This window comes from Nicotiana tabacum, chromosome 19 (genome assembly GCF_000715075.1).
Source record: "Nicotiana tabacum cultivar K326 chromosome 19, ASM71507v2, whole genome shotgun sequence".
Taxonomy (NCBI): Eukaryota; Viridiplantae; Streptophyta; class Magnoliopsida; order Solanales; family Solanaceae; genus Nicotiana; species Nicotiana tabacum.
In genome coordinates this window covers 62,409,384-62,436,430 of record NC_134098.1, presented here as the reverse complement: position 1 = coordinate 62,436,430, position 27,047 = coordinate 62,409,384, and the positions used below count along the sequence as shown (strand labels likewise).

General features: G+C 39.9%; 2 protein-coding genes and 1 long non-coding RNA gene across 4 annotated transcripts; all 3 read left to right on the top strand.

Moving 5' to 3' along the window:
• The first annotated feature begins 614 nt into the window (after window positions 1-614).
• Window positions 615-1,607, top strand: LOC107789695 (uncharacterized). Its single transcript, XM_016611552.2, has one exon. It carries the CDS (start codon window positions 615-617, stop codon window positions 1,605-1,607), a length of 993 nt encoding a protein of 330 aa, XP_016467038.2.
• Window positions 1,608-4,794: 3,187 nt separating this feature from the next.
• On the top strand, window positions 4,795-14,031 carry LOC142173231 (uncharacterized). 2 transcript variants are annotated; one of them, XR_012702715.1, is made up of 3 exons: window positions 4,798-12,023; window positions 12,386-12,455; window positions 13,795-14,031. It is a non-coding gene; the product is annotated as an uncharacterized LOC142173231 (long non-coding RNA). The 2 variants fall into 2 exon arrangements; XR_012702714.1 differs by having other exon boundaries at window positions 4,795-12,455.
• Window positions 14,032-24,652: 10,621 nt separating this feature from the next.
• On the top strand, window positions 24,653-25,645 carry LOC142173518 (uncharacterized). Its single transcript, XM_075239123.1, has one exon. The coding sequence runs from the start codon at window positions 24,653-24,655 to the stop codon at window positions 25,643-25,645; it is 993 nt and encodes a 330-aa protein (XP_075095224.1).
• The last annotated feature ends 1,402 nt before the right edge of the window (window positions 25,646-27,047 follow it).

Below are 27,047 nucleotides of genomic sequence, written 5' to 3'. Positions count from 1 at the left end.
GCACCAAGTCATATCTCTAGGTTCTTTCCATCGGGAGTTGGTACCTCCTGCTTTCCTATCCCCCTCTTTGTGATAGTTAAATTGTGGAAATTTAGTTAGCATTAGTTTAAGCATATTATTTGCGTACTTGTAGAGGCTACTTGTTATCTTCTAGTCGGGTCCTATTATGTGTTAGTGATTTTTCGTAGTCTGTCGTAGGTATAGTGGCTGTGGTCTGGGATGGTAGAGTAAGGTCATGTCCTCAGGGGGTAAGAAGGGGGTAAGGAGGGGGTCAGAGGGTGGGACGAGAGGCATGAAGGGTAAGGGGAAAAAATGAGCTTGTAGGTTGAGGATTGGATCGTGGAACATAGGCACGCTGACGGGTAAGTCTATTGAATTGGCGAAGATTCTCCAGAAGAGGAATGCCAATATAGATTGTGTCCAGGAGACTAGGTGGGTAGGGTCGAAGGCGAGGAATGTGGATGGGTATAAGTTGTGGTACTCTGGGGTTGTGAATGGTAAGAATGAAGTGGGTATCTTGGTGGATAAGGATCTTAGAGAGTCTGTGGTTGAGGTTAGGCGAGTGAATGATAGACTAATGTTTATTAAGTTGGTGATTGGTGAGTGCACCCTCAATGTCGTTAGCTCTTACGCGCCGCAAACGGGCTTGGATGAGGAGGGTAAACGGTGCTTCTGGGAGGGTTTTGGACGAGATTGTGCATAGTATTCCACCTGCTGAGAGGTTATTTATAGGAGGGGACTTTAATGGCCATATTGGGTCGGCTGCTGATGGCTATGGCGAGGTGCAAAGTGGCTTCGGCCTTGGGGATAGGAATGGAGGAGGTACCTCGATGTTAGATTTTGCTAAGGCCTTCGAGCTGGTGATTGCAAACTCGACTTTTCCGAAGAGGAAAGAGCATCTGGTAACTTTCCAAAGTTCGGCGGTGAAGACTCAGATTGATTACCTCCTCCTCATAAGGTGTGATAGAAGGTTTTGCAAGGATTGCAAGGTTATCCCGGGCGAGACCCTCGAGACTCAGCATAGACTCCTGGTAATGGACGTCAATATTATGATAAGGAGGAAGAAGAGGCATGCTCGTGGTCGACCGAGGATTAGATGGGGAGCCTTAACTAAGGTTAAAGCTCAGGATTTGGAGGGGAGGCTATCAGCTATGGGAGCCTGGAGGAGTAGCGGGGATGCGAGCGCTATGTGGTCAACGACAACGAACTATGTTAGGGAGGTGGCGAGAGACATTCTAGGGATATCGAAGTGTTACTCTGGCAGGCACCAAGGTGACTGGTGGTGGAATGACGTAGTCCAAAGCAAAGTGGACACGAAGAAGGTAACGTATATGAAGTTGGCAGGGAGCACAAGCGAGGAGGAGAGGATAGCGAATAGAGAGAGGTACAAGGTAGCGAAGAAGGAGGCAAAGCTGGGGGTCACAGAGGCTAAAAATGCATCGTTTGGTCATCTGTACGAGGAATTGGGGGAAAACGGCGGGGATAAGAAGTTGTTTTGGCTGGCTAAGGCGAGGGAGAGGAAAGCTTGGGATCTGGACCAAGTAAGGTGCATCAAAGACGAGGATGGTAGAGGATTGATGGGGGAATCCCAGATCCAGCAGAGATGATGGCAGACATATTTTCATGGTCTTCTAAATGAGGAGGGGGACCAGGATATAGTGTCGGGGGATTTGGGTCATTCGGAGAGTCTCCGAGACTTTAGGTCTTGCAGGCGCATTAAGGTGGAGGAAGTCGCTTGGGCTTTGTGTAAGATGAGTAGGGGTAGAGCTTCCGAGCCAGACGTAATCCCGGTTGAGTTTTAGAAGTGTGTGGGTAGAGCAGGCTTGGAGTGGCTAACCGGGTTGTTCAATGAAATTTTTAGGACGAAGAAGATGCCAGATGAGTGGAGGTGGAGTACAGTGGTACCGTTGTACAAGAACAAATATGATATCCAGTGTTGTAACAATTATAGGGGTATCAAGTTACTAAGTCATACCACGAAAGTTTAGGAGAGGGTGGTAGAGGCGAGGGTGAGGAAGATAATGTTTATATCCGACAACCACTTTGGGTTCATGCCGGGTCGCTCGACTACGGAAGCTATCCACCTTATTAGGAGGTTGGTAGAATAGTACAAGGATAAGAAGAAGGATCTACACATGGTGTTTATCGATTTGGAGAAAGCATATGACAAGGTCCCTAGGGAGGTGCTCTGGAGATGTCTTGAGGTAAAGGGTGTGCCGGTAGCTTACATCAGAGCGATCAAGGACATGTATGATGGAGCTACGACTAAGGTTAGGATTAGGCGACTCGGATGGATCTACACCAAGGCTCTGCGCTTAGCCCGTTCTTATTTACATTGGTGATGTATGCATTGACAAACCATATTCAAGGGGATGTGCCATGGTGTATGTTATTCGCTAATGACATAGTCCTAATTGATGAGACGCGAGACAATGTTAACGAGAGGTTGGAGGCTTGGAGGTAGGCCCTCGAGTCTAAGGGTTTCAAGTTAAGCAGAACTAAGACTGAGTACCTGGAGTGTAACTTCAGCGCTGAGTCAAGGGAAGTAGGCAGGGACGTGAGGCTTGGATCACAGGTCATCCCCAAGAGAGGTAGTTTCAAGTACCTTGGGTCGGTTATCCAGGGGGATGGAGAGATCGTCGAGGACGTCACTCACCGTATAGGGGCAGGCTGGATGAAATTGAGGCTAGCATCTGGAGTCCCATGTGACAAAATAATGCCACCGCTATTCAAAGGTAAGTTTTATAGAGCTGTGGTTAGACCGGCCATGTTGTATAGGGCAGAGTGTTGGCCGGTCAAGAACTCTCATATCCAGAAGATGAAGGTAGCAGAGATGAGGATATTGAGGTGGATGTGCGGGCACACTAGGACGGATAAGATTAGGAATGAGGATTTTCGGGAGAAGGTGGGCGTGGCCCCTATGGATGACAAGATGCGGGAAGCGAGGCTCAGATGGTTCGAGCATGTGCGGAGAAGAAGCCTTGATGCCCCGGTGAGGAGGTGTGAGCGGCTGGCTTTGGTGAGTACGAGAAGAGGTAGAGGGCGACCTAAGAAGTATTAGGGTGAGGTGATCAGGCAAGACATGGCATGACTGCAGATTTTCGAGGACCTGACCCTTGATAGGAAGATCTGGAGGTCAAGCATTAGAGTTGTAGGTTAGGGGGTAGTCGAGCTTTTTCTACTTCATACCGGGGGTGAGGCGGGTTTGATAGGGTAGATCTTAGACGGTTAGGGGTTAATATTGAGTCCACACTATCCTTTCTATTTATTATAGCCTCGTGCCTTAATTACTGGTTATTGTTATTGCATGTCATCTATTTTATGGTTTTTATGCTTCTATTACTATTTCTATGGTTTCTGCTGACGTTACTAATGAATTATTTCTTCTTGTTTTATTTTCGTCTTCCTGAGCTGAGGGTCTATCAGAAATAGCCTCTCTGCCCCATCGGGGTAAGGTATGCGTACACACTATCCTCCCCATACCCCATTTTGTGGGATTTTACTAGGTCGTTGTTATTGTTGTTGTTGTTGTTGTTGTTGTTGTTGTTGTTGTTGTTGTTTTTACCATTCTTTTAAAATTAGAGATATCATATATGAATATATTGTAACTTTTCGAATTCTTTTTTGACTTTTCTTGTTTTTGATTTTTTCTTTGTGTAATGTCTCGTAACTTTCCAAATTATCTACATCCTTCTTTGGATTATCAATTCTCTTCCTACAAATAATCATTTATAATTTTTTCTGTTTATAGGCTATTAATTGTCGAATCTTTAAAACAATTATCAATTTGTGAAATTTACCTACAAATAGGTAATAATTTACAATTGCATCGCGTAATCGATATATTATTAAAAAAAAAAAGAAAAAGCCTCCACATTAAGTCAAGTGACAGTCTCACAATAGGTCACTTGGCAATTTAGGAGAAAGTTAGTTAGGTTAGGTAATAATTAGTTTTTTTTAATTTAATTTAAAAATAAATAAATTATGCATTATGTGTTATTAATAATTAGTTACTCTATTTTGAATATGAATTTAAACATACTTAACTATTTTTTTTTACGAAAGCAATAATTTTTTATATATTTAAAATTATTTATATTTTACGCTCAATGCCATCTTTCAAGTTTGACACTCAGAATCATCTTGTTACAACTACCATGACTATAAATAATTTCATCCGACAACGTTCTTCTACCGATAATGAATTCAACTATTATGCTAATGAAGACATTACTGCAAAAACTGAGGAAGGAAATGAGCCTTCTAGTATTCATTTAGAAATGCAAGGCAAGTGTTCTACTAATATGGAGGCGTTGTGTGATCAAATTAGAAATAAAATTGTTGAGAAATATTACCATGTGTGAGTGACTTTGCTTATTATTTCATGGTGGACTATCAATATATAGTAATTTGTGGAATAGCCTTCTAATTCATCCTAAATGACGTCAATAAGTAATTATACTAGATAATATTATATGTTTTAGTATAACTATATATGTTAAATTGATTTAAATCTTTAATATGTATGTTTACTTTATATTTTATATTTTAATTAGATAAAATAAAAAATAATAAAAGTTTATTACGATAAATATTTAAGTTTATTCTTTTTTAAAAATAATCATAAGACCTTGGTAATTTGACTATTATTTTTGATAATTTGACACTCAAAAGTACTCTTTACAAAGATTGGCCAAACACATTTTGTTACCAAATATTGCAAAAGTACTTCTTAAATCAATTGACTATTTATTTTTCAAAATAAGCAGTTTTTGTCCGTTTGACATTCTATATTACTACTATTATTTCACCACTGCTATTATTCTCTGTCACTACATTATTGTTCAAATGTGTTAGTAGGGATATTGATATTGCGAAGCAGAAAAGCCTACTTTGTTTTTCTCATGAATCCCGTCCCAACGGCTCTCTTAATATTGTAATTGTGGAAACCCCCCCAAACTCCAGCGATGAAGCGCTGCTGAAGTAATCACCTCCCCCAAAATCGTACCGAGGATTCCATTGGCGTTGCTGTCGCAGGCGACGTTTCTCTTCTGTTTGAAATTCCAATAGCAGTTTATTTTCTGGAAAGCATAGCTTACAGAATCAGAAGCCCAAAGTTGAGTAAATCAATCAAATGCAATAGCAATTTATTTTCTCAAATGCTAACAGAAGAATTTTACCCTCTTTTTTTTTTTTTCTAATCCTCAATGTTCTTTTTATATATTCCGTGTTTATTTGAAGCTTCATTTTATCTTAAAATACAAGTTCTTTACCCAAAAAGAGCTGTCTTTGGTTCATTTAATACTTGGAAAGTGCACAATTCTGGTTTCTCTTCCATGTACATATTGAATCTTTTAGTTAGTGTTTGTGTGTTTATGTGTAGATTTTCAGTATCATACTTTAAAGAGAATATCTTTTTAAACCATAGTACTAGAAGGTGTTTCTTTCTGGAATTGCCCTAAGTAATGTGAGTTGTTTTTGTAAGGCTGAGATACTGCTGGTTGCCTCTTGTGTGGAACTTTTTGCTTTTGCATATTTTTTCCTTCTCATTTTGATTGGGTGGAACTATTGATGAATGTTTTTATTAATTAGCTTAATATTCTTGAAAGCTTATTTTAAAATTCTAAACTCAGAGCCCGTTCTAGATATTCTTAAAGTTATGTTTAGGCTCCTATGTTCTGGCTTGAGCTTATCTGCTTTTAGTGGTTCATTTAGCTTTGCACAAAGTCTTTCCTCAACCTATACAACTTTAAGATGCTTTGAGTAAAATTGATTCAGTGTTTTAACCTTGTTACAATGACACATGCCTCATACTTTTTGTTTAGTTTTGACTCTACTTCCTTCGGCATCTTGATATGATTGAAAATGTGCATCCAGAAAGTAGTATAGTTACTTAACAACCAGATTTGGTTTGAGAATTGAGAAGTGCTTAATCCGATCCAACACCACTCTGAAGAATATGCAACCTTTAAGCTCTTCATATCTCTTTTGGTAGAACTAATCTAGCAATCTCAGTCCAGTAGCCATATGTGACAACCTGTTCCATAGCACAGCACAACATGAAAAATTTTCTTCATGCATTCTATTAGAAACAATTCCTCTGCTAATGAACTTCTTGATGTGTATTGACTAGAAAACTCCGGTGTTCAAATGCGTGTTTTTGCTAATATCATCCTCAGTTAAATCAACAGAGCATCATCTGGTGTAAAGTACTTTTTCGGCTTTTTCCCACATAACATTTGCAGGTTTAATTATTAAGGGGAGAGCACAGAGAGCACAAAAATAGACATTAACATTTTATTGTTTGACCTTATCTGAGAAGGTTGTTTGGTTTTGAAAGTCGAATAGGTCGCTCTTGTTTATCAAAATTATTACAATGTCACACATCAAGATCTTTACATTTAGAACTCTTCTTTAACTCCTCGGGTTTCTCTGCTAAATCCTCAATCTCTCCTTCTACTAATGCATTCATCTTCTTTCCCTTAAAAAAATCTTCTTTTTCTCTGCACATCACACAAGCATTTTTAAAAAAAACTATCTTAGACTCTTACTTTGGATTCTTTATATATAAAATAACTCATAAAGTCCTTAAGAATGCTTTTGATGTCCAATTTTTGTGTAATATGTTTGTGTTACCATGTTGAACCTTTAACTTTTCAGCATGCCTATTTAAGTGTTTAAATAGGCTGTCACTTTCCTCTTTGTTTTACGCGCTGCTTTGAATATTTCTTTGCATGAAAACTGTTGATCAAGTGGAATCGTCGCGCGAAGCTCAATGATGGCATACGCTCGAGTGGAAGCGTTACTTGAAGCTCAGACATTGCATACAATCAAGTGGAACCGTCTTCCAAGGCGGGCCAGGTACCCATGGGAAATGATGATAAAGGCTAGCTACTCCCTCCTTTTAAACTTATATGTCACTCTTTTAAGGGTTATAAAGATTTGACATTTTCTTCTATTTTAATACTATTAAACTTTGATTTTCACACTATTTTCAAACTTTGGAGATTTTCCTAGTTTATACTATGGTCATACTTTGTACTGTTTTCATATTCGAATATATTAAACTATTTTGCACTTTGCATTATCTTCAATATCCAAGCCCGTTTCACTTCACATCATTAGACTACTTTTCATAATTAAAGTTGTCATACCATTTTAAAACATTATGACATTTTAAGTTTCAAACTATTTAATTCGTCTTCTCTCTTTAATTATTTTCCAATCTTGTCTTGAAACACTTAAAAGTTGATGATCATACAAAGTGAAATGGAGGGAATACTTACCAGTTAGGGCCCTTTTCCTGCATCGTCCGGTATTGATCCCACTTGAATTAAATATCAAAAGTTGGGTCAAGCCGAGGCTCAAAGCCTTACAATTTGGCTATTGCCGAGTTTACTTAAGGGATTGTAGGCCAATGAACGACCCAACTTTAGCTTTAGTCTCCTGATGTTTTGTTTGTGTTATTGCTATATTGTCTTGGTTGTTTTATATGTATATTGCATGTTTCTTAACTTAGGTGAGACTTGGTGTGTTAAATTTAAATTCTGTTAAGAGTAATTATAGCTTGTTTGGCCAAACTGGAAAAATCAGCTTATTTTGAGAAGTGTTTTTTTCAAAAGTGTTTTTCAAAAAAGTACTTTTGGAGAAAAACAGTTTGTGTTTGGCTAATCAATTTGAAAAGCACTTTTGAACAATAATTTGTGTTTGGCGAAACTTTTCAAAAAGTGCTTTTATGTGTCAAATTACAAATAAGGACATGAAGAGATTTGCTTAATAGTTAATATTATATAAGTAGATAAATAATTACAAATTTTTATTATTAAAGATAATTATTAAGTTTTTTATTTTATTTAAGTAAAATATAAAAATAAAATTGAAAGGTACTTTATTCTTTCAAGATAATTTAAATATATCAAAAATCATCCAACAAATATGAAAGTTCATCCCAAAAGTCATTTTATATTACTTAATAGTTTAAACTAAGTAAGGTTATTTTGGTATATATAATATTTTGCAAAGGGTATTTTTGGTAGGAAGAAAAGTCAAAACTGCTTCTGCTTCCGGAGAGAAGTTACTTTTTTCTGCTTTTTCAAAACTGCTTCTGCTTCTAGCCAAAAACACTTTTTTTTCAAAAAAAAGCTTGGCCAAACACCTCAAATTGAGGAAAAAAGCACTTTTTTGAAAAAAAAAGCACTTTTGGCATGCTAGAAGCTTGGCCAAACAGGCTATTAATGTGGGACATAATCACTTAAATAGGGTAAAACAAATACATGAATAACATAAATTAGTTAGTATCTTAAGGTATGTACTTGGAGCCTTTAGATAGTGCTTGGCCTTTAGTATCAAGGATAAACCTTAGACTTTTAAGAATAAAACTTTAAATACTTCAGTGCTTAATCATGTAGCAACTTTATATATAGGATACTTTAACTAATCAACTTAAATCGGAATGTAACCTCATATCACAAGATCTCGAGCGGTGCCTCACAACTTCTCCTCGGATAAGCGAACCTCTAACACATTCTCTTGTGTTCTTAGACTGCGTCAGAGTCAATTTCTTTCTCTTTCTTTTACCAAAGTGTTTTTAATATAAATCAAATGCTCTTTTCTCTAAAAATTGGGTTAACTAAGTAACCCAACATACTTAGTTAAGATGATCTCTTTATTTATGTTGGGTGGCGACTCCAAAGCATTCTCAAAACCCTTTTGAGTTACCAAACTGTTGCATAACAAACACTTTAGTGAAAATTTGGGGTGCGACACCAAGAAACAACGATAGTTGCGCGCTCTTCCACTAAAGCATAATACAAAGCTGTTGTTGGAGCTGTGGCAAAATTTAACTAGGTAACCAACCGTATTCGTGAATTCTTCCTTCCTCCCAAGCACACAACCACTTTCCTATGTGATAATATTGGATCACATACCTCAGAAAAAAATTCAGTTTGCCACAGCAGGATGAAACATGATGTTGTTGACTTCCACTTTGTTCGTGATTAAGTTGAAAGGAACCAAATATCAATATAACACATCTCCATGGCAAATCAGCTTTTTCCAATTTGTGTTCACATCTTGAAAACATACTCAGTCCTCCCAGGGTCTTCCATCTTGGTATTTTTCGTTCCATGAGATCCTAGGTCTTGTTATTCTAGGTTATGCCTTAACCTCCTTAGACAACGGTTGGCTAGCTGCCGACTATGTGATTGCACTTTGACAAAATAAAAAGTTTAGACACTAAAATAAAGGTGTCAAAACAAAAACTAATTATTATAGTATCAATATTCGCTATTTTGGTGTCATTATGGGATGTCACAGGTTGACTATCAATTTCTCGTATATTATTCCACCAAAAAAAAAAAAAAGGACGCGTACCTTCAACAACAACTAAAATGAAACCATATGTTCTTATCCTGGAACTATTTCGTGGTACAAATTTAACCACCTCAACTTCCCATTTCTGCCATGTTATAGTTATTAAGTTAAAGTTTCTTGACAATGCAAATTTGAGATTACTAGTAATCTAGATGTTATTAGATTCACAATCAAAATCGTATATGTATGTAATTTCTAAACACATAAACTTTTGTTAAAAATCTACTTGTCATATCCAAATTCAAAATTAAATGCTCTGATGGTAACACTTCCAAACAAGTCATTTTTTCTTTTTGTGGATGGCTAGAATAATTAATTTTTAACTAACATAATTTTAGAAATTAAAATGAAGAAAGTAATCAATTTTTCGTTTTTGGCATCTTGTAGTTACTATAGTTTCTTGACATTGAGAATGGGAGATTACTATAAACCAGATGTTAAATGCACAATAAAAAATAATATTTTTAATGTAATTTTTTAGTGTATATAAACTTATCTAAAAATCTAAAGGACCAATGTTATACTCAGATCGAGAATTAAATGTTTTGATGCTCCATTTTCAAACACGCGTCATTGATTTCTTTTTTAGACGAAGAGAGTAATTAATTGCCAACCAAATCTTTATTCTCAAAAATTGTCAACCAAATCTTTAATATGATTTTATAAATTAAATACGGGGCGGAGTAAACTATAACATGATTTTAGAAATTAAAGTGGGTGAGAGAAAAAAACAGAAGTTAAATTATATACACCGCTAATGTAAAGAGTTTTTTCACCATTATAATTTAATCGACCGCAATATATTACATACTTTTTTCATGTTACTGATTTATATATTAGTGTAAATATGTACATATGATTAGCTTTTAAACGAGATGATTGTGTTGATAATTATATATACGGTGTAAAAAAAGTTAGGCTAATAAAAAAATAAGTGGCTTGTCATGACCGATTAAATTATATTGATAGTGTAAAATATTCTTTAAATCTTAAAAAGGGAACTCAATAAAATCAAATGGGTGACATGGACTGTGAAAGTATGTAGTACTAGTATTTAAGGGGAGGAAGTTCAAAAAGTGGCAAATAAGTGAATTTGAGAAGAGAAAGAGACACTTGACTGCTGTAAGCTCGACTCGTGTATGGTGTCGGAAGAGCACCGCAACGATTGTTCATCCCTATGTTCCAGTCACCTCCCAGCTCTACCTACCCCACCCCACCCCTTTAACCCCTTCTATACATATATTCTCTTTTTTTACCTCATGAAACACACCTCCTGTCATTGTCTCTGAAAAACTCTCTGTGGTGTATATATGTTAATAATCGTTAAAGGGAATTTGTGTTTATTGTAGAAAAAGAAAATAAGAAAAGAAAGAGATGAAAAATCAGAGAAGCAAAGAAAATAGAGGCTTGTCTCTTTGTGTAGTCAAGTGTACAGTGTACTATATAGATGGAATAGTGGGAGACAACAGGTGTGTGTGTATATATATATATATATATATATATATATATGTACACCAAGAATGTACAATGACTACCTTAACGGTGTTCATCTGATTGCCATTTGAGTTCTGTTTATAGCTCTCATTCTTTCCACCCTTCTCATTCTCTTGCACATTCTTGGCTATCACCCATTTTGGTTTTACGATGCGCGATAGAGGTAAAGGCATTGAGATGTCTAAGATCTACGAAAGTGATCATAGACAAGGTCAGGACTTCACCACTTCATTAAAGCTTACAGTTTTCTTTAATCTTTTGCCTTCTTTGAGCTTTTTCCTGTTCTGTATCAACTCTTGGATTCCTCTTTTATGTTCTGTTGTATAAGTGGTGTTGGTTTCATTGCATGAAGGGATTGGAGAATGATTTACCAAAATTTTCTGGTCATAAAATCTCAATTAGAGACGATATTAAAAGATTTCTCAAATACGGCACTTTAGGGGACATGCCACCCCCAATCCTCCATCCTATCCTCTTACCTTGCCGGGCCGGCTCTCCGGTCATTTTTACCCCTTTTGGATTGTTTTTACTTGATTTATTCCCTTTTGTTTTTTTCTTCTGATCAAACTTATTGTTGCATTCAACTTTGCACCTTAGTTATGACTCACAAATGAGTTAGCCATAGGTGTTTTAATGGTGATGTTCGGTCAGCTTGTGCACGACTCAACTATTTTATTAGATACCTGCTACCTCTCACCAACAGATACCGGGTAACTTTACCCACAAAAGTTTAGGCAGATGAAAGGACCACCTAGCATTTTTTATCAGCGGAAGAATAGACGCAGATGCAGACAATTGGTTGCAGAAGTGAGGGAGAGCTTGGTAAGGAAAATCGCAGAAGCGAAAATTGGGGCGTATCTGTGGCCCCGCAGAAGCGATGGTCTTGGGCGCAGAAGCGAGATGGAGCACAGACGCGCGTTTGACTTCGCGCATGCGGTTGCGCAGAAGCGGATGGAGACCCGCAGGTGCGAGGGGTCGACTGGCTAGTGGAGTCGCAGAAGCGAAGCTCGTGTCACAGAAGCAGCTCTTGTGTCCGCAGAAGCGGAAATGACTGGGCATAAGCTTTAAATCGAGGGTTTGGTTGTTTTGTTCATATTTTGAGATGTGGGACTCAGATTGAGGCAATTTTGGAGGCAAATTTCATCACAAGGATTGGGGTAAGTATTTTAAACTCGGTTTTGATTATATTTCGAGATTTTATCTCCATATTTGGAAATTGGATTATGAGTTTTAAAGAAAACATTAGGGGGTTTTGTCTAAAACTTCATAAAGTGAATTTTTGGAGTTTTAAACGTCGATTCAGAGTCGGATTTGAGTAAAACTAGTATGGTTGAACTCATAATTGAATGAGTTATCGGATTTTATAAGTTTCATCGGGTTTCGAGGTGCGAGTCCAGATTGGATTTTGGGTCGATTTCAGGTTTTTGATTAAGATTCGACCTTTATCATTTGGAATTGTTTCCTTGGGATTTATTTGATGTATTTGAGTTGCCTTTGGCTAATTTTGAGACGTTCGAAGGTTGGTACACGTGGGATGGCATTGAGGAGCATTGTTTAGCTTGCTCGGTATTGAATTTGGCTTGTTCGAGGTAAGTAACACTTCTAAACTTAGTGCTGAGGGTATGAAACCCCGAATTTCGTATTATGTGTTTGCTGTTGAGGTGATTCACATGCTAGGTGACGGGCGTGTGGGCGTGCACCATGTAAATCGTGACTCCGTTATTTTTGTGGTACTGTGTAGTTACATGAGCTTACCTATAACCATAAAATCTTTACGTACTAGAGCTATTGAGTCGTGATCTATGTTAGAAACCATGACTAGGCTACATGCTTATTCTTTTGGGACCCACTGGGGTCATTACTGTTGTTGAGTTATTTGCTTACATTGCAGTTTCATACTCAGTCATGTTCATTCATTGCATATCATATCTCAGTCTCTGTTATTATTTATTGATACATCATATCATTATTTTGGGCTAGTTTCATGACATTGTGAGCCCGAGAGACTGGAGAGGTTGATGACTGAGTGAGGCCGAGGGCCTGATTTTGAGATATTTATACTATAGCATGTGAGTTGTCCGAGTGGATCTAGATATTGATACTATAGCACATGAGTTGTCCGTGCAGATTTTAGCGCTTGGGCTAAAGGAGCCCCTCCGGAGTCTGCACACACCCCAGTGAGCGTAGTTTGATTTATATTGAGGGATGGACCTTCCCTGGATATGGATCTTGTCCGAATTTTTTATACATGGGGATGGATCTTCCCCACGGGCTAGATTAGCCCTACCCAGTACTGAGTGACTGATGGCCAGTTGATGTATATATTCCGGGATGGATCTTCCCTGGGCTGAATTAGCCATGCACAGTACTGAGTGATTGAGCATGATGAGTGAAAAGTGTGAGATTGAGTACTTTGAGAGTGTGAGTACATGATTTCATCTGTGAGATACATTGCATTTGACATGCACACTTGATATACAGGCATAGAGATGCATTTATCCTCATGTTGTACGACATTATGTCATTCATGATTTCGCATGCATAGTGACATGTAGGCATAGAGATGTACTTTTCTCATGCTATCTGAAAAAAATGAAACATCTTAAGTATTGTTGAAAAGTTTTGGGAAAAATCACAGTTTTACAAACCTACTCATATTTTGGTGATTTCGGCAAAGGATTTAAGTTTTACTGTATACTTGAAAAGAAGCATTTATTTTCCAGAATTTTATACGAGCTGAGCATTTATTTACTGAGTTATTTCTTGCACCATATTTACTATATTGTTATTAACTGTTGCTGGTTATTAGAGTTGGACTCTGACCATTGTCCCAGCTCGTCACTACCTTCAACCTAAGGTTACGTTTGTTACTTATTGAGTATATGGGGTTAGTTGTACTCATACTACACTTCTGCACCTTGCGTGCAGATGTTGGATGTTGATGTTGCTGTGATCGACGGGAGCTGGATTTGAAGACGTACCGAGTTCCGGTTGTAGCTGCCTCTTGTTTATGGTAGCCTTAGATTTATAAAAATATGTTTATATGTACATTTCGAATAGATAATGTATTTATTTCATACCAGCTTTGTCAATTCTAATCTTAGAAGCTAATGATTTGTACTACCAGTCCTTGGAGAATGTATAAAATTTAGATATTTTCTTTCACTTAATTGTCTTATTAAATTTTATTAGAATTGGATAGTTGTTAATTGGCTTACCTAACAGGTTGGGTTAGGTGCCATCACGACTAGTTGGATTTTGGGTCGTGACAGTGACGATTTCACTACTTTTTTGGGTGAATCCTGTGATAAAACACCCAAATTAAAAGTAGGAATATCACCAACATTAGCTTTTTTTAGGGCTAATCTCCGGAACTCCTTTCTTCTTCATTGTAAGGGAAGGGAAATTTTAAGCTGTTACTGATTTCGTAGGATTTTGAGCGAGAATTGAGAAAGATTGAGAGAGATTATAAAAGTTTTTTTGAACAAAAATGGAAGAGAGCGTTAATAGAGGGAGAGAGTACATAATCGCAGGGGTATGGACAGAGAAACATGGGGGGAATGAGTTATGTACGTTAGTGAGATTATAGGAGTTAATTGATTCTCATTAAATTTCTAAAATGTATATAGTTGGTAAATTGTATATGCCTATGTAATTAAATTGAAACTTGAGTAGGGAGGGTAATAAAGTTTCAAATAGTGTATAGGAAGATAAAAATGTCTAGGTTTAATACTTAAATGGACACCTAGACTTGTCCCGATTTTTAAAGTCGGCCCTCTTAACTTTTATTTTTTCTATTTAAACACCTCCAGTTGAGGGGATGACTATTGATAAATATTTCTAACCGTTGATTTTTAGCTAAAAGTATCTCTTATCTATGAGAGTAGGTTCATTTTTATCCTTCAAATATGTATATATGAGCATCTTTAATCCTTTATATTTGCTAAAGTAAAGTATCTTTGGTCTAACTAACTTAATGGAGCTAAAAACTAACGGTGCCTACTTGCTACTCATATATTGCAGTTAAAAAATCAAAGTTCTTTAGTAAAAATCTAAACACATCAATATTCCTAGCAAAACCCAACAGTAAAAAACTAAATCCCTGCCTGATTATTTCACGACCCTATTCTCCCTCCGTAAGATATCATGACTACACCTAGTCTCTACGACTAGGTAAGCCTAACAATTGCGGAAAGAATGCCTAAGAATTTGTCAAACTGTTTCTATACATCAATAACTAGAAGAAATAAAGGAGGAACAACATGAAAGGGATGAGGGGACTCCGAGGTCTGCGGACGGAGGCATATATACCTTGAAGTCTCCAGAGCAGCAACAAGTACGCAGCTAATAGCGGGGCTGGTAGGAGGGACCTGGATCTGCACACGAAACATTTGCAGAAGATAGCATGGGTACACCACAACGGCACTCATTAAGTGCCAAGTCTAACCTCAATAGAGTAGTGACGAGGTCATGTCAGGGCCCTACCGGAATATAATAATTTTTAAGGTAGAAAGATATAGCAGTGTAATAAGAGACTGGAAATGTAACAAAGAGAAACTACAGAAAACAGCGGCACAACATATAGGGATAAAGCATTATATAACTACACATGCTGGTATAACTCAATTAAGATGTAACAGGTTACTACTCAGTAAAAACTAAATTTTTCAACAATTAGCCCGTGTACGCACTCGTCACCTCGCGTACACGACGCTCACATATCACAGAAGTATCACAACAGTACCAAATCGTAAAGAGATTCCCCCCAAACAAGGTTAGGCAAGCCACTTACCTCGAACCAAGCTCAATAAATCAATAAAAATGCCTTTTCACGACTTTCTGACTTTGAATGGACCAAATCTAGCCAAAAGCAATTACATACCATAAATATAACTATAAGAAACTAGTCTAATTAATGAATCCAAGGCTTTAGCAAAAAATTAGAAAATCGCCCCAAAAAGTCGACCGGGCTCACGTCTCGGAATCAGGTAAAAGTCACAAAATATGAACACCCATTCAACCACGAGTTCACTCGTACCAAAATTACTCAAATACGATACCAAAATCTCGATCAAAACCCAAAAATTTGGTTGAAGAACTTTCCCACTTTTTTTCCAATTTTCTCAACCCAAAACCTTAACTAAAAGATGAAATTAACGATAGATTAGTGGAATAAATGAGTTAAGAATCATTACCCAATAGCTTCCTCTGAAAATCCCTCAAATTATCGCCTAAATCCGAGCTATCAAAGTCCCAAAGTGAAATTGAGATCAAACCCTCGTAATTTCCTATTTTCTACCCAGTGATCTCGCACCTGCGGACCCATAGTTGCACCTGCGACGCAGCACCTGCGAAAATTCAATCGCAGGTGCGGACTTGACTTACACATTTAGGTCCACTTCTGAGATCAAATGGCCGAACCTACGAGTGCGCGCCTGCAAACAAATGTCCGCTTCTACGGATTCCCTTCCAGTTCACTCTACGCATCTAGGGAACATCAAGCACATATGCGGGTTCGCAGATGCGGCAATTCCCTCGCACCTGCGACCCCTGGCCATTTCCTCAATCCCGCTTCTGCGCTTGGCCTCTCGCACGTGTGTATCCGCACCTACGGCCAACCCCACTGTAGGTGCGATGACACCAGAAGCTGTGATGCTTCAGTAATACACCCAAGTCAAATTCTAATCCGCTAACCACTCGGAATCCACTCGAGGCCCCCGGGACCTCAACCAAATATACTAACAAGTCCTAAAACACCATACGAACTTAGTCGAGCCCTCAAATCACATCAAACAACAAAAACATGAATCGCACCCCAATTCAAGCTTAATGAACTTTGAAACTTCAAACTTCTACAACTGATGCCGAAACCTATCAAATCACGTCTGATTGACCTCAAATTTTGCACACAAGTCATATTCAACATTACAGACCTATTCTAACTTCCGGAATTGGAATCCGACCCCGATATCAAAAAGTTCACTTCCTGTCAAACTTCCCAAAAATTCAACTTTCGCCATTTCAAGCCTAATTCAGCTACAGACCTTCAATTCACAATTCGGACACGCTCCTAAGTCCAAAATCACCCAACTAAGCTAACGAAACCGACGAAACTCCATTCTTGAGTCGTATTCACACAGTTCCAACTACAGTCAAATTCTTAGAACTTAAGCTTCCATCTTAGGGACTAAGTGTCCCAATTCACTCTGAAACCAAAACCAAAACCTCCCGGCAAGTCACATAAGTATAAAATGATACAGGGAAAGCAATGATTAGGGGATCGGGGTTATTACTCTCAAAATGACCGTCTGGGTCGTTACATCCTCCCTCTCTTAAAACAATCGTTCGTCCTCAAACGAGCATAGAGACATACTTGAAGTGGTGAAAATATGAGGATAACGGCTGCACATATCATGCTCAGTCTCCCAAGTCGCTTCCTGGACTAGCTGACCCCTACCTTTTCTAAAGCAATGTTCTTTGACCTCAGTTTTCACACATGTATGTCCAAAATAGCCACCAGCTCCTCAAAATAAGATAAATCCTTGTCCAAATAGACTGAGCTAAAATCTAACACATGCGACAGATCGCAGTGATACTTCCGGAGCATAGAAACATCGAATAATGGATGAACTCTTGCTAGACTGGGAGGCAAGGCAAGCTCATAAGCAACCTCCCTAACTCTCTACAACACCTCGAATGGGCCAATAAACCTCGGGCTCAGCTTGCCCTTCTTCCCGAACCTCATAACACCCTTCATGGGCGAAACCCGAAGCAAGACTCGCTCTCCAACCATGAATGCAACATCGCAAACCTTCCAATCCGCATAACTCTTCTGTCTGGACTGGCCTGTGCGAAGTCGATCCGAAATCACCTTAACCTTCTCCAAAGCATCTTGAACCAAGTCTGCACCTAATAGCTTGTCCTTGCCCGAGTCGAATTAACCCACTGGAGACCGACACTGCCTACCATATAGAGCCTCATACGGTGTCATCTGAATGCTTGACTGGTAACTGTTGTTGTAGGCAAACTCCCTTAGTGGCAAGAACTAATCCCAAGAATCCCCAAACTCAATCACACTACCCATCCGTCTGAGGGTGAAATATTGTGCTCAACTCAACCCGAGTACCCAACTCATGTTGTACGACTCTCCAGAACCGCGATGTAAACTGCGTACCCCTGTCAAAGATGATAGATACCGCCATGCCATGAAGTCTAACAATCCCGCGAATATAAACTCGATCCAACTACTCGGAAGAACAAGTAGTCATCACAAGAATTAAATGAGCCAACTTGGTCAACCTATCCACAATCACCCAAACAAACATCAAACTTTCTCTGAGTCCATGGAAGCCCAACAACGAAATCCATAGTGATCCGCTCCCATTTCCACTCTGAAATATCTAGCTTCTAAAGCAATCCACCCGGTCGCTGATGCTCATACTTCACCTGCTGGCAATTATACATCGACCTACATACTCCACGATGTCCTTCTTCATTCTCCTCCACCAAAAATGTTGCCTCAAGTCCTAATACATCTTTGCGGCACCCAGATGAATGGAGTACCGCGAGCTGTGAGCCTCTTGGAGAATCAATTCATGAAACCCATCTACATTGGGCACACATAGCATGCCTTGAATCCTCAATGCACCATCATCTCCAATAGTGACCTCCTTAGCATCACCATGTTGAACCGTATCCTTAAGGAAAAGCAGATGGGGGTCATCATACTGACGCTCCCTCATAATATCATAAAGAGATGACTGAGAAACCACATAAGCCAAAACTCGACTCGGCTCAGAAATATCCAATCTAACAAACTGGTTGGCCAAGGCCTGAACATCCAATGCCAATGGCCTCTGTGCTGCTAGTAGATATTCTAGGCTCCCCAAACTCTCCGCCCTGCGACTCAAGGCATCTGCCACAACATTGGCCTTCCTGGGATGGTATAGAATAGTGATATCATAATCCTTAAGCAGCTCTAACCACCTCCGCTGACGCAAGTTAAGATCTTTCTGTTTGAAGAGATGTTGTAGACTCCAGTAATCGGTGTAGATCTCACAAGGAACACCGTACAAATAATGCCGCCAAATCTTCAAGGCATAAACAATAACTGCTAACTCAAGTTCGTGGACATGATAGTTCTTTTCATGCACCTTCAGCTGTCTAAACGCGTAGGCAATCACCCTACCGTCCTGTATCAACACCGGGCCGAGACCAATCCGCGACACATCACAATATACAGTATAAGACCCCAAACCTGTAGGCAATACCAATACTGGGGCTGTAGTCAAAGCTGTCTTGAGCTTTTGAAAGCTCTCCTCACACTCCTCTGTCCACCTGAACGTAGCACCCTTCTGGGTCAATTTAGTCATAAGTGCAGCAATAGAAGAGAAGACCTCTACAAAATCGAAAATAATACCCCGCTAAGCTAAGAAAACTCTGGATCTCCGTAGCTGAGTACGGTCTGGACCAACCCTGCACTACCTCAATCTTCTTCGGATCTACCTTGATCCCTTTGCACGAAACTATATGACCTAAGAATGCTACTGAATCTAGCCAGAATTCACACTTCGAAAATTTTGCATATAACTTCTTTTCTCTCAAAGTCTGAAGCACAATCCTCAGGTGCTGCTCATGATCTTCTCAACTCCGGGAGTACACCAGAATGTTGTCAATAAACACAATGATGAATGAGTTAAGATAGGGTCGGAATACAATGTGCATCAAGTGCATGAATGCTGCTGGGGCATTGGTCAGCCTAAATGACATCACAAGGAACTCGTAGTGACCATACCGAGTCCTGAAAGCAGTCTTCGGGATGTGTAGCTCCCGAATCTTCAATTGATGATAGCCTAAACGCAAGTCAATCTTGGAAAACACTCTGGCACCCTGTAACTGATCAAATAGGTCATCAATACGAGGCAATGGATACTTGTTCTTCACTGTAACTTTGTTCAACTGGCGATAATCAATGCACATACACATGAACCATCCTTAATATTCACAAACAAGACTGGGGCAACCCAAGGTGACACATTGGGCCGAATGAAGCCCTTAACAAGCAATTCCCGTAACTGTTCCTTCAAATCCTTCAACTCAGGAGGAGCCATACAATATGGAGGAATAGAGATGGGCAGAGTGCCCTACAACAAATCAATACCAAAGTCGATATCCCTCTAGGGCGGCATGCTTGGAAGATTAGCTAGAAAAATATCGGGATAATCCTTCACTACTAGAACAAACTCAATCGTAGGGGTATCAATACTGACATCTCACCTAGTCTCTATGACTAGGTAAGCCTAACAATTGCGGAAAAATCGAAAATAAAGACAGAATTAACAACTAATGTTTATGAGATAACTATATAACGGAAAAATGCCTGTCAGCATGTTAAAGTATCCAACAGCTCGATTATAACAATATTCTCAAAATTCGGTAAACACAAGTCACAAGCTCTAATAATTTGTCTAATTGTTTCTATAAATCAGTAACTTGAGGAAATAAAGGAGGAACAACATGAAAGGGATAGAGGGGGACTCCGAGGTCTGTGGATGCTGGCAAATATACCTTGAAGTCTCCGGAGCAGCAACAAGTACGCAACTAATAGCGGGGCTAGTAGGAGGTACCTGGATCTGCACACGAAACATGTGCAGAAGAGTAGCATGAGTACACCACAACGGTACCCAGTAAGTGCCAAGCCTAACCTCGGTAGAGTAGTGACGAGGTCAGGCCAGGGCCCTACTGGAATATAATAATTTAAGGCAGAAAAATATAATAGTGTAATAAGAGACTGGAAATGTAACAAGGAGAAACTACAGAAAATAACATCACAACACATAGGGATAAACAACAGGGGCGCTCCCGAGATATCGTCTCGTAGTCCCAAAAGTAAATGCTCAATAGGGGATCTCCCGAGATACTATCTCGTAGTCCCAAAAGTAAATATACAAGGGGATCTTCCGATGTACCGCCTTGTAGTCCCAAAAATAAACACACAGCTCAAAACCGATTGGAACAACAATAAACAGCAAGAACTCTACAATTTAAGACTGATACAAATCAAGGAAAACAAAAATTTAACAAAGCATGCTGCTCCGATTTCAAATAAGCATTTAAGACACGTAGACATGCGATATTAGGCTAAACAGGATAACTACACATGCTGGTATAACTCAATTAAGACGTAACAGGTTACTACTCAGTAAAAATAGATTTTTCAACAATTAGCCCGTGTATGCACTCGTCACCTCGCGTACACAGTGCTCACATATCACAGAAGTATCACAACAGTACCAAATCCTAAGAGGATTTTCCCCACACAAGGTTAGGCAAGCCACTCACCTCGAACCAAGCTCAATCAATCAGTAAGAATGTCTTTTCCACGACTTTCCGTTTTTGAATGCCCAAATCTAGCCAAAAGCAATTACATACCATAAATATAACTATAAGAAACTAGTCTAATTAATGAATTCAAGGCTTTAGCAAGAAATTAGAAAATCGCCCCCAAAAGCCGACTCGGGCCCACGTCTCAGAATCGGATAAAAGTCACAAAATACGAACACCCATTCAACCACGAGTTCACTCGTACCAAAATTACTCAAATCCGATACCAAAATCTCGATCAAAACCCAAAAATTTGGTTGAAGAACTTTCCCACTTTTTTCCAATTTTCTCAACCCAAAACCTTAATTAAAAGTTGAAATTAACTATAGATTAGTAGAATATAACCATAAATGAGTTAAGAATCATTACCCAATAGCTTCCTTTGAAAATCCCTCAAATTATCGTCTAAATCCGAACTCTCAAAGTCCCAAAGTAAAAATGAGATCAAACCCTTATAATTTCCCATTTTCTGCCCAGTGATCTCGCACTTGAGGACCCATAGTCGCACCTGCGATGCCACACCTGTGGAAATTCCATCGCAGGTGTGGACTTGACTTATACACCTGGGTCCGCTTTTGCGATCAAATGGCCGCACCTGCGAGTGTGCGCCTGCGAACAAATGTCCGCAGAACCGCTTCTGCGGACTCCCCTTCCAGCTCACTCTCACTTCCGGCAATTCCCTCGCACCTGCGACCCCTGGCCACTTCCTCAATCCCGCTTCTACGCTTGGCCTCTCCCACGTGCATGTCCATACCTGCACCTAACCCCACCGCTGGTGCGATGACACCAGAAGCTATGATGCTTTAGCAATACACCCAAGTCAAATTTTAGTCCGCTAACTACCCGAAATCTACCCGAGGCCCCCGGGACCTCAACCAAATATACCAACAAGTCATAAAATACCATACGAACTTAGTCTAGCCCTCAAATCACATCAAATGACAACAAAAATACGAATCACACCCCAATTCAAGCTTAATAAACTTTGAAACTTCAAACTTCTACAACCGATGCCGAAACCTATCAAATCACGTCCGATTAACCTCAAATTTTGCAACAATTCATATTCGACATTACCGACCTACTCCAACTTTCGGAATCGCAATCCGACTCCGATATCAAAAAGTCCACTTCCGGTCAAACTTCCTAAAAATTCAACTTTCGCCATGTTAAGCCTAATTCAGTTACAGACTTCCAATTCATAATCCGGACATGCTCCTAAGTCCAAAATTACCCAATGGAGCTAACAGAACCGACGAACTCCATTTCGAAGTCGTCTTCACATAGTTCTAACTACGGTCAAATTCCTAAAACTTAAGCTTCCATCTTAGGGACTAAGTGTCCCAATTTACTCTGAAACCAAAAACAAAACCTCTCGGCAAGTCACATAAGCATAAAATGACACAGAGAAAGTGGTGATTATGGGATTGGGGCTATTACTCTCAAAACAACTGGTCGGGTCGTTACAGATTCCCCAGTTTTTCAGCGAAAAAGCAAATTGGATTTCTGATTGCATTTTCTGCTCAAAGGTCTTAATTCTCTTGCCTTGTCGAATTCTCTATTTATGTAGAACCAAAAAAATTCCACAAAAGTTGAATCTTTTAAAGCCATAAAAATTAAATCTGTTTATCTTCATTTGAGCTCTATAATTTTGAAACCAAAACTTGCCTTGCCTAGTCTCCAAGGAAAGGCTTTTGCTCAACTCCAACTTTTGTTTCTCATAAGGATGAGGCAACTTCGGAGGGAATGGGAATGAGTTTGGATTTTTATTGCTTAATTTGATCTTTTAACGGTCATATGTGAGCAACAATGGTAGGCACCGTTAGTTTTTAGCTCTGTTAGGTTATTTAGACCAAAGGTGCTCCATTTTAGCAAATGAATTAAAGTTGCTCACACGTATATTTGAAGGGAAAAAAAGAACATGCCCTCATAAATAAGAGATAATTTTTGCTAAAAACTATAATCTCGTCCACATGAGATACTAAACGTTAGCCTATATAATACTTCTTATTAATTATTAAGTAATTAATAATTCAAGTATATTATCTTTCTATAATAATTATATTTATGCTATAACAATTATAATTATATTTATAATTATTCTTATTACTACTACGGTTAGTATTATTAATACCGATATCACTATTATTTTCAATCAAGTACTTTTGTTAATCTCTACGTGGGAGGTCAAAAGTACTTTTTTCTACCAAAAAAGTACTTTTAAAAAAATTTGAGTTGTTTGGCCAAGACAAAGAAGTACTTTTGGCGAGCAACAAAAGCAATTTTTCTGCTTTTGGGAAGAAGCAAAAAATTCTAGCTTCTTCCAAGAAGTAGAAGCAGAAACAGAAAATTAATTTATTTAAGACAAAAGTATCCTCACCATAAATTTAAATTTTCCAAATTATCCCTTACTACTTTAAGCCTTTTCTTTTCTTTTTTGTTTCTAGTTTCTATCATTCTTTTAAAATTAGAGATATCATATATATGAATATATTGTAACTTTCCGAATTCTTTTTTGTGGTTAGGTCCTTCTCTCGCAACACATGTGAACTACTTACCCTGCACTGTCAACGGCTCTTTCTCTCTCTCTCTCATCGCTTTCTCTCTCCCCGCTGGTTCTCTCTTCTATCTATCTACTATAATTCCACTGGCGTGACTGCCGGCACTAGCAACCACAGGGAACTAGTTGCGAGGCGTACGGGCAAGCAGAGCGGAGCATCATCGGCTGGTGTATGCAAAGGTTGGTGAGAGTTGAAAGGACGCACGACAGATTCCGTGACCTCGGGTGTGCACCAAGTCATATCTCTAGGTTCTTTCCATCGGGAGTTGGTACCTCCTGCTTTCCTATCCCCCTCTTTGTGATAGTTAAATTGTGGAAATTTAGTTAGCATTAGTTTAAGCATATTATTTGCGTACTTGTAGAGGCTACTTGTTATCTTCTAGTCGGGTCCTATTATGTGTTAGTGATTTTTCGTAGTCTGTCGTAGGTATAGTGGCTGTGGTCTGGGATGGTAGAGTAAGGTCATGTCCTCAGGGGGTAAGAAGGGGGTAAGGAGGGGGTCAGAGGGTGGGACGAGAGGCATGAAGGGTAAGGGGAAAAAATGAGCTTGTAGGTTGAGGATTGGATCGTGGAACATAGGCACGCTGACGGGTAAGTCTATTGAATTGGCGAAGATTCTCCAGAAGAGGAATGCCAATATAGATTGTGTCCAGGAGACTAGGTGGGTAGGGTCGAAGGCGAGGAATGTGGATGGGTATAAGTTGTGGTACTCTGGGGTTGTGAATGGTAAGAATGAAGTGGGTATCTTGGTGGATAAGGATCTTAGAGAGTCTGTGGTTGAGGTTAGGCGAGTGAATGATAGACTAATGTTTATTAAGTTGGTGATTGGTGAGTGCACCCTCAATGTCGTTAGCTCTTACGCGCCGCAAACGGGCTTGGATGAGGAGGGTAAACGGTGCTTCTGGGAGGGTTTTGGACGAGATTGTGCATAGTATTCCACCTGCTGAGAGGTTATTTATAGGAGGGGACTTTAATGGCCATATTGGGTCGGCTGCTGATGGCTATGGCGAGGTGCAAAGTGGCTTCGGCCTTGGGGATAGGAATGGAGGAGGTACCTCGATGTTAGATTTTGCTAAGGCCTTCGAGCTGGTGATTGCAAACTCGACTTTTCCGAAGAGGAAAGAGCATCTGGTAACTTTCCAAAGTTCGGCGGTGAAGACTCAGATTGATTACCTCCTCCTCATAAGGTGTGATAGAAGGTTTTGCAAGGATTGCAAGGTTATCCCGGGCGAGACCCTCGAGACTCAGCATAGACTCCTGGTAATGGACGTCAATATTATGATAAGGAGGAAGAAGAGGCATGCTCGTGGTCGACCGAGGATTAGATGGGGAGCCTTAACTAAGGTTAAAGCTCAGGATTTGGAGGGGAGGCTATCAGCTATGGGAGCCTGGAGGAGTAGCGGGGATGCGAGCGCTATGTGGTCAACGACAACGAACTATGTTAGGGAGGTGGCGAGAGACATTCTAGGGATATCGAAGTGTTACTCTGGCAGGCACCAAGGTGACTGGTGGTGGAATGACGTAGTCCAAAGCAAAGTGGACACGAAGAAGGTAACGTATATGAAGTTGGCAGGGAGCACAAGCGAGGAGGAGAGGATAGCGAATAGAGAGAGGTACAAGGTAGCGAAGAAGGAGGCAAAGCTGGGGGTCACAGAGGCTAAAAATGCATCGTTTGGTCATCTGTACGAGGAATTGGGGGAAAACGGCGGGGATAAGAAGTTGTTTTGGCTGGCTAAGGCGAGGGAGAGGAAAGCTTGGGATCTGGACCAAGTAAGGTGCATCAAAGACGAGGATGGTAGAGGATTGATGGGGGAATCCCAGATCCAGCAGAGATGATGGCAGACATATTTTCATGGTCTTCTAAATGAGGAGGGGGACCAGGATATAGTGTCGGGGGATTTGGGTCATTCGGAGAGTCTCCGAGACTTTAGGTCTTGCAGGCGCATTAAGGTGGAGGAAGTCGCTTGGGCTTTGTGTAAGATGAGTAGGGGTAGAGCTTCCGAGCCAGACGTAATCCCGGTTGAGTTTTAGAAGTGTGTGGGTAGAGCAGGCTTGGAGTGGCTAACCGGGTTGTTCAATGAAATTTTTAGGACGAAGAAGATGCCAGATGAGTGGAGGTGGAGTACAGTGGTACCGTTGTACAAGAACAAATATGATATCCAGTGTTGTAACAATTATAGGGGTATCAAGTTACTAAGTCATACCACGAAAGTTTAGGAGAGGGTGGTAGAGGCGAGGGTGAGGAAGATAATGTTTATATCCGACAACCACTTTGGGTTCATGCCGGGTCGCTCGACTACGGAAGCTATCCACCTTATTAGGAGGTTGGTAGAATAGTACAAGGATAAGAAGAAGGATCTACACATGGTGTTTATCGATTTGGAGAAAGCATATGACAAGGTCCCTAGGGAGGTGCTCTGGAGATGTCTTGAGGTAAAGGGTGTGCCGGTAGCTTACATCAGAGCGATCAAGGACATGTATGATGGAGCTACGACTAAGGTTAGGATTAGGCGACTCGGATGGATCTACACCAAGGCTCTGCGCTTAGCCCGTTCTTATTTACATTGGTGATGTATGCATTGACAAACCATATTCAAGGGGATGTGCCATGGTGTATGTTATTCGCTAATGACATAGTCCTAATTGATGAGACGCGAGACAATGTTAACGAGAGGTTGGAGGCTTGGAGGTAGGCCCTCGAGTCTAAGGGTTTCAAGTTAAGCAGAACTAAGACTGAGTACCTGGAGTGTAACTTCAGCGCTGAGTCAAGGGAAGTAGGCAGGGACGTGAGGCTTGGATCACAGGTCATCCCCAAGAGAGGTAGTTTCAAGTACCTTGGGTCGGTTATCCAGGGGGATGGAGAGATCGTCGAGGACGTCACTCACCGTATAGGGGCAGGCTGGATGAAATTGAGGCTAGCATCTGGAGTCCCATGTGACAAAATAATGCCACCGCTATTCAAAGGTAAGTTTTATAGAGCTGTGGTTAGACCGGCCATGTTGTATAGGGCAGAGTGTTGGCCGGTCAAGAACTCTCATATCCAGAAGATGAAGGTAGCAGAGATGAGGATATTGAGGTGGATGTGCGGGCACACTAGGACGGATAAGATTAGGAATGAGGATTTTCGGGAGAAGGTGGGCGTGGCCCCTATGGATGACAAGATGCGGGAAGCGAGGCTCAGATGGTTCGAGCATGTGCGGAGAAGAAGCCTTGATGCCCCGGTGAGGAGGTGTGAGCG

Bases quoted from the DNA above. Each gene is read 5' to 3' on its own strand.
- LOC107789695 (XM_016611552.2), top strand. From the start codon at position 615: ATGTCGTTAGCTCTTACGCGCCGCAAACGGGCTTGGATGAGGAGGGTA.
- LOC142173518 (XM_075239123.1), top strand. From the start codon at position 24,653: ATGTCGTTAGCTCTTACGCGCCGCAAACGGGCTTGGATGAGGAGGGTA.